The sequence below is a fragment of the Lepeophtheirus salmonis genome, chromosome Z (genome assembly GCF_016086655.4).
Source record: "Lepeophtheirus salmonis chromosome Z, UVic_Lsal_1.4, whole genome shotgun sequence".
Classification (NCBI taxonomy): Eukaryota; Metazoa; Arthropoda; class Copepoda; order Siphonostomatoida; family Caligidae; genus Lepeophtheirus; species Lepeophtheirus salmonis.
In genome coordinates, this window is record NC_092584.1 from 16,823,320 (window position 1) to 16,830,713 (window position 7,394).

At 32.4% G+C, this 7,394-nt stretch overlaps 1 protein-coding gene across 1 annotated transcript; it reads right to left on the bottom strand.

Annotated features, from left to right (window-relative positions):
* Positions 1 to 5,249: 5,249 nt before the first annotated feature.
* Positions 5,250 to 6,879, bottom strand: LOC121130419 (uncharacterized). The gene is made up of 2 exons (XM_040726169.2): positions 5,722 to 6,879; positions 5,250 to 5,594 (listed from the first exon to the last, which is right to left on the bottom strand). Exons 1-2 carry the CDS (start codon positions 6,786 to 6,788, stop codon positions 5,369 to 5,371), a joined length of 1,293 nt encoding a protein of 430 aa, XP_040582103.1. The 5' UTR covers positions 6,789 to 6,879; the 3' UTR covers positions 5,250 to 5,368.
* Between the last annotated feature and the right edge of the window lie 515 nt (positions 6,880 to 7,394).

Here is a 7,394-nt window from a genome sequence, read left to right on the forward strand (position 1 = left end):
GTACTATTTAACCACATGATATGTAGGTACTTTTGAACACGTTTCCTTATTCACTATAATCATTGCTCACATTGCTTAAGTCAATGAATATTTACAATTATATTATCTTTTTATAAATGTAATGTCATTGTTTTTGTATTTTCCACCATTTTTTCCCCTTCAACCGTTCATTTTGTAGCTAAAAAAATAATCAAACTATGCAAAATTGTCCCAAATAATAATTTAAATCCTAATTCAAATCAAATAGAAAATCATGTGACTAATGATGAATGAATTTACGATCATTATTGTCATACGTCCCACAGTAAATGATTATGTGGAAATGTACACTGATTTATACGTGTTTTTGCGAAGCCCCAGTTTTACCCTGGAGAAAAGCTTCTTACTTGACAAACTTGTTCATAGGATGGTCCTTATCTCTAAGAAAACCTTTTAAATTCATATATACCAGGTCGAAAAAAACAATAAAAAGAGAATAATAAGTATAATTGTTAAAAATATACAATTGTAAGAGTGCAACACTTTTTGTAGTTCCACTGAGAACAGCAGGACCGTCCACAGGGGAGTTGCTGGAGAGGCTGTAACCCCTAAATATACTTGTTTTTGTTACAAATAACCACGGATTTTTTTTTTTTTAAATTTTATCAAAAAAATTGAATATTTGAAATGTAATGTTTGATTTGATATTTTTTATTTAAATATTCTAATTTTTTTGTAAGACGTTGTGAATTTTTGAAATTTTGTACAAAAAAATTAATATTTGAAGTTAAATTTTTGATCTTTTTTTTTTAAATTTTAGTATTCAAAATTTTTTGTAAATATATAATTTATTTATTTTGAAAATTGATGTAAACTTTTGATTTTTTTTTCGAAAATATTCAGTATTAGAATAATTTTTTTCCCCAAAAACTGAATATTTGAAGTTATATATCTCAATTTTTTTTCCGAAAATTCAATTTTTTGTGAGTAGCTACGAATTTTTGTGATTTCTTTTAAAAAAATTTAGTATTTAAAACTTAATTCGCGATTCATTTATGAATAGCTTTAGAAATTTGGAATTTTTCAAAAAAAAGTTTTTCCAAAATATACATCTGCAGTGTTTTATTTTTATTTTCCAACTAGGTTATCATTATTCTTAAAGAGAGAGTATAAAGTAGTCACTAGCGCGTGAAAGGTTGAGTGATTATTTTTTGAACTTCTATTTCTCCCGTCCTTTTTACATAAACAAACTATATTAATCATTTAGTCATTTCATCATCATAAGCAAGCAATAAGCAAAGAGGCCTCGTATCTCAGATCTCATAAATGCTGGAGTTAACGGACATTGTTAAATGTTCTAGGATCCAGTTTTGTAAGTAGACCAAGATGAAAAAAAATAGAGAAGACCTATGTAGGATATCAGGAAGTAGAGGGCATAATTTAAGGGGAAACTCCAAGTTCTTCTTAAGTTTGGAGAAGAATATAACTGAGGATCTTACTAAGATGAATCGCTTCGCCAACGACATCTATGTGACTCATAGGACCATCAGGAGGTGTATAAAGTACAACTTGGTATTAGTTACTTTCACAAGAACCCCACACCACCTTTTGACAGAGGGCATGAAAGCCAGGAGGCTCCAGAGGTGGAAAAAAATCCTCATGTTGATCAATGGGTCAATTTTGAAAACTTTCTCGGTACACAATATTTCCATGACTGAAGACCAACTACCTGGAGAATAACTACGTATGGACTCAGGGCGGTGTCCTTTCTCACACGTCTGCCCAGTGCCAAAAGTTATATGTACATACCATGGCTCGATTCTGGCCCAAAGAGATCCTTTCTCATCAGATTTGAACCCACTTAACTTTTCTATTTGGGGCACATTGCAGAGGGAAACTAACAGGACCTCACACCCAAGTGGGGACTCACTGAAGGTATCCATAGTGGCGTTATGGGATAACTTGTTAGATGAGTTTGACATATACTCCTGAATGACCGTCAGACGACGTGTAAAGACTATGATTTGTAATGAAGGTGGCTATATTGGATGTAGACAAAGTTTTTTAAAAACTTTGTCTACATCTTTTTTTAACATTATTTGTTTGGCTATTATTGACAATGTATTTCTTAATCTATCTCTCGAGTCCACATATTGCTGTCCTACCCTGTTTGTTCAATAATATTTTTCCGTTGTGCTACTCAAAAATAAACAAAAGGAAGGAAGTATGTTGCATCTGCACTCAATCTCAAAATCTGTAAAATAGAGTAGAAGTCAACAGGTGTCATATTTGAACCTTCCAGAGATGATATGGACTCAGTTTATTCATTTGATGATATGAAATTGGACCATGACTTCCACATCAGTGACATGAGACTTTATTTGTATTTTGGGCCGGTGCTAGGTGATGTGATGTGATGTGGGGAGCTTTTTTTAAAATAAGATCCCCCTCTTTTCAATTTCCCAAAAAAACAATTCATATATTCTTCTTTATAAATATTTTGGTTCATTTTTGATCGAATGACCTTGAAATAATTTTTTATACCTTTTATTTTTAACTTTTATGGGTCCGTTTTCCTCAACTCTAGTGATATTTAATTCCATGACGGTCTTTTTAAAAAGTAATAGTCTTATTTGCTTCTTCTAAAAAGTATTTATTCTGGAGAAAGATATATATTTTATTTGTTGAAAAATGGCTCTTATTTCAATTTTTTTTTTGTCAAATTACTGTCTTAACATAATCTAAAATTCCGAGTTACAACACATTTTTTCTATCTCAGATGAAAATATATAATAAATTAAGATCCTTGTCTCACTGGCCCTGCTCGTACTTAAGCAATTAACTTGAAAAGATAAGCACAAGTATTTTTCAAGTATATTTTCAACATTGAAGAATAATAATTTTTTTGCGCCGGACTTTTTACGGGATTTTAATGATTTGTTCCTATCCAAAAGAGAACTCAAATTAACAGTAAAATTCTCAGAGATAGAGTTCTCTATCGTGTAAGGCTTGACTCCGATTTCACTCCTAAAATTGGGAAAATATCAAGTTTTGAATTATTATAAGTAATGCATGTATTCTATAACAAAAAAAATTATGTGTAAAATATACTCATTTTTGTAAAGGGATGTCCAATCTAATGGAATTAAAACTTTCTTGGGTATTTTCAAGTTCTACAAATGAATCAATTAGTCAAATAATTGTAATTTTGAGTATATGAATTTTGTTTTGTGACAAATTTAACCTTGATTAAGTCAATATCAATGATCATGTGATCGTTCAAATATCAGGTATTCCGAAATATGGATATTTTGCTCAACAATAGAGTTTCCGCAGGGAGTGGGATGAAGGGACCATAGCCCCCATCCCATTAAGGAATTTTTGCTTTTTACTACAATATTTGAAATTTAATATAATTTTCAATTTTTTTTTCCAAATAAATTAAAATTTTTGTAAATATCTATGGATTTTCAAATTTTTTAATATTTGAAATTTAATTTTTGATTTTTTTCTCGAAATTTAATTTTGTGTGAACAGCTGTGAAATATACAAATTTAAAAGCTGTTGATTTTTGAAATATATTTCGATAAAATTTAATACCAAGGTATTCCCAAATTATAAGGCTGCAGACGCCTCTTGAGTGGGACTTGTCCTTACTTTCATCATCTTACAGCTGGTTGGAGCTAATTTAATGAAATATAAGGACAGGTAAGCTGCTCTTATCCCAAACATCCCGAAAATGCTTACGATAAACAGCAATACCCATGATTTTTACTCGACGGTGAATAATCTTTCGGTTTTTAATCCTAATTTTTTTTAATGATTTCATTAATTGGTGTATGTGTGATTAATATTTTCTTATGAAGGCAGTTCCTTTAGGTTATATTTAATTCACTAGCATATTGATTTGTTTTGCAAAAGTAGTTCAAGGTGAAGGGCTGAGCTTCGAAGATACAGTATGTTAAAACAGGGCTGCGGAGTCAATGCCTTTTTTGGTGGAGTCGGACTCGAAAAATTTCTACCGACTCCAACTCTGGATCCAAAAATTATTTTAATTTATGTTCATAAAAAGAGTTCATAATCTAGGGCTTACATTGAGTGTTTACTAAAGGCTATAATATTTTGTTAGATCGAAAATACCCACTAGTCATGCCATGCCATGAATTAGTCATCAGAGTAAAGTGTGACGTTGCAGGGAGAGGTTGTGTATATTGTTCTTCTTCTGTTACGAGAGCATACATTATCAGCTTTATCGGTCACAGTTATGGTCTCGGTTGTTTTTCATACAGGCTCAGTTTGGTAACAGGTACTTAAAACAAAGGGCGTCGCTAATATGATATTAGATATAAACAGGGCCGTTGTTACCTTATACACAGAGTGCATAGTGCTCCAAGTTCCAATAAGGGCGCCGAAAACTCGAATTAAGGGGGCCTCACTTTAAAATGTATAAGAGATGGTTTAAGCAGTATGTTAGTTATTATAGGGCTTCGAAAAACTTAGTAGCGGACCTGGATCCATAAGCTACTCGACCCTTTGCCTCTTGTATTTACACTGTCTGGTGCATAAAACCACTTTTCCAGATCCATAAGAAGCCCTTAACTATTTGGAACTCAGATACAACTGTATCATAGTCGCAACGTACAGAAATCATTGGAAAATGCTGCAATTACTCACAAAAAAATTAGAAAATTTACTTATTCATTAAAACTAGTTGATTTTTTTATAATATATATTTTCTTTTCGTTATATATTCTATATAAGAACAAACTCAGATGAACCGAGACGGATAAGCAATATAAAGCGGCATATGTTCGACTTTGTCGGTTCCAGTTCTAGCAGTTCAAGAACTGGAATTGCTTGAACCACAACACTGCTAAGGGCAAAACCTTGTTAAAATTTCTGTTATTTCGGGGAGTTTATGTACCGACTCCGCATGCCATGTTAAAAACCCCCCGAAAATTAACGTGGTCATTGGTCATCTCGATAATTTGAAGAAGTTAAGGGAAGAGAGCAGCTTACCTGTCGTATCTTTTCATTAGATGATCTTCCGAGCATCTATGCAATGAAGGAATTATATACATAAATCCTACCCTATATCTACCAATAATATAAGGACGTGAATAACTAAGACGTCAATTTTCAATTCTACTCCAAGTCCAACAAAAAAATGGGTCTTCAGACACATACTGCATACTTAAATCATCCATCTCAAGCCATTAGAGGATAATTAGAATGCTTTGGAAATAAGTATTAAAAATATGAAATGGGAATTTGTTAATATATCAACCTCGATCTATAACTTTAACATATTTATAAATTGAGTCTATATTTAAATGTTCACATCTCAAACTAAACTATGATTCATTTGAATACAGAAATGAATATATAATTAAATCACCAGTGTTTTTAACTTCTTATTATGTTTGATGTCCAACATAAGAGGCTTGATCTCTATCCTTGTTGGTGTAATCATTAAATTTCTTTTAACTCTAACGTATTTCATGATGATTTGTCCCCAGCAGGAGGACGGAGGAACAAAACGAAGCTTAAATAGTCCTTCAGATTCTTCTAACTCTACTCTCAAATGGCTTTGATTTCCATACACGAATTGAACCCTTGAATAAGAAAGGAACATTAGTGAAAAATAAAATTAATAATGTACGCTGAACAAAAGGTTGCGTGATAATAGTGGAATAAACTTCCGTAATAATCGACGGATTTATTTAATGCTCCGTGACTTACGTGATATCTTGTAAATGCTGCGAGTTTACTATGGGAATATTATTTCCATCCACAATCAATATTGGTAGTTCACATAGGACTTTTTCAAATAGTGTATAATCTTCAGGAAGGTATACAATTCTTAGATTTTCTGTGAGTGACTCTGAGGTGATGGGATCCTCGTCGAAAGAATTTAAAGTATTATCTAGTATATTGATGAGGTGCTCGAACCTTTTTGTAAATGAAGGTAAAATAGAACCACTTAGAATGTCTTCAGATGTTGGTTCCTCTTCTGAACGAGAACTACTATTATGAATGAGAGAAAAACGGTTCTCGGGGTTGGACTTTTTCACATTGATTTCCATCTCATTATCCGTCCTTTTGTGATAAAGTACAGGAGCTGCGGAGCGTCGATGATCTAACCGATGAACAGTTTCTTCTTGTCCCATCATTCGATCCTTAAATAAAACTCCAAGGTCAAGCAGATATTTAAAATCAATTTCAAGCTGTTCCAAAAGTGTAATCTTGCTCAAGAGGGAATTGATTACTCTTAATCGAATTTTTTGTAGCTGTTTGAGCATTGAGAGCTTTTTCAAGTCAAAACTTCCATTTGCCTTTATTACAAATCTATCTAAATACTCCCTTGATTCTTGGATCCTCGTCAAGAAACGTGATTTCCGAATACCCGTCTCAATTTTAAGTTTTTGCGTGGAGCGGATTTTGATTTCTATATTTGTGATAATTTGATTAATTATCTTGAGGATATTTTCATTTATAGGGAGTTTATTCTGCGATAAGGGCTGGTATGCAAAATTGGATGGGATGAGTTTATCAATTCCGTAGCGTACTGTGAGAAGAGTAAGCGTATGACATTTAGGACAGAGTATGTTCCCTAGTTGAGCGTTTCCTGAGCTGCTACTCCGTCTATTTAAGCTCCCTGATCGATTGTTTTGTCCAGATAAGAATCGGAGTCGATTCTCCATCTTTCGTAGACAGTGTGAGCAATAAGCATGAAGACAATTTAGAAACTTGGAGCTAGTTAATGTCAGATTAATGTCACATGCGGGACAATTATCATGTATTCCCATGGCAATTTGTATTAATTACTATTTAATCCCCCTCAATCCTTTATTTTTACACCATCACACAAGTTCTTTCACAACTGTAAGACTATGTATTTATTACCGCAGATTGTCCTTAAAGGCCATACTTTTTTCTTTCTTTTTTATAATTGAAAAATCATAATTATTTGCCTACGAGGTTTCGTGATCGAAAGGGAAAGAGGCATGATTCAAATAAGAAATAATTATTTGTCAAATACTCGCAGCATTTCCATACTTCAAAGATCCAAATCCAAAACTTTTTGTATTGTCTCACAAAAAACGTTTATTAAGTGATTCAAAAATGAACGAATATTTATGTTTCAGCTAAACTTTCTTATCCTATCTAGTTCTACACACATACCCACGATTTTGTAAGCGCAGAGTTGCAGTAGAAAGACAAAATCATACGAAGCGTTATTGTTTGTCTAACATGTGCATAGTGTTACAAAATAGATATATATATATATGTAAGAATTTGAAAGCTGCCTCGATTGTTTTCACTATATTTTTTGATAGTCTCTAAAGAAGTAAAGAAACGCTTTTTGTAATTCTTTGAACATAGATTGACTTTGTTAATTATGCTCAAAAAAG

Coding starts and splice junctions, on each gene's coding strand:
- LOC121130419 (XM_040726169.2), bottom strand. CDS start 6,788: ATGGGAATACATGATAATTGTCCCGCATGTGACATTAATCTGACATTA. Junction 5,595..5,721: donor CAGCATTTACAAGATATCAC/GTAAGTCACGGA, acceptor TTCTTATTCAAG/GGTTCAATTCGTGTATGGAA.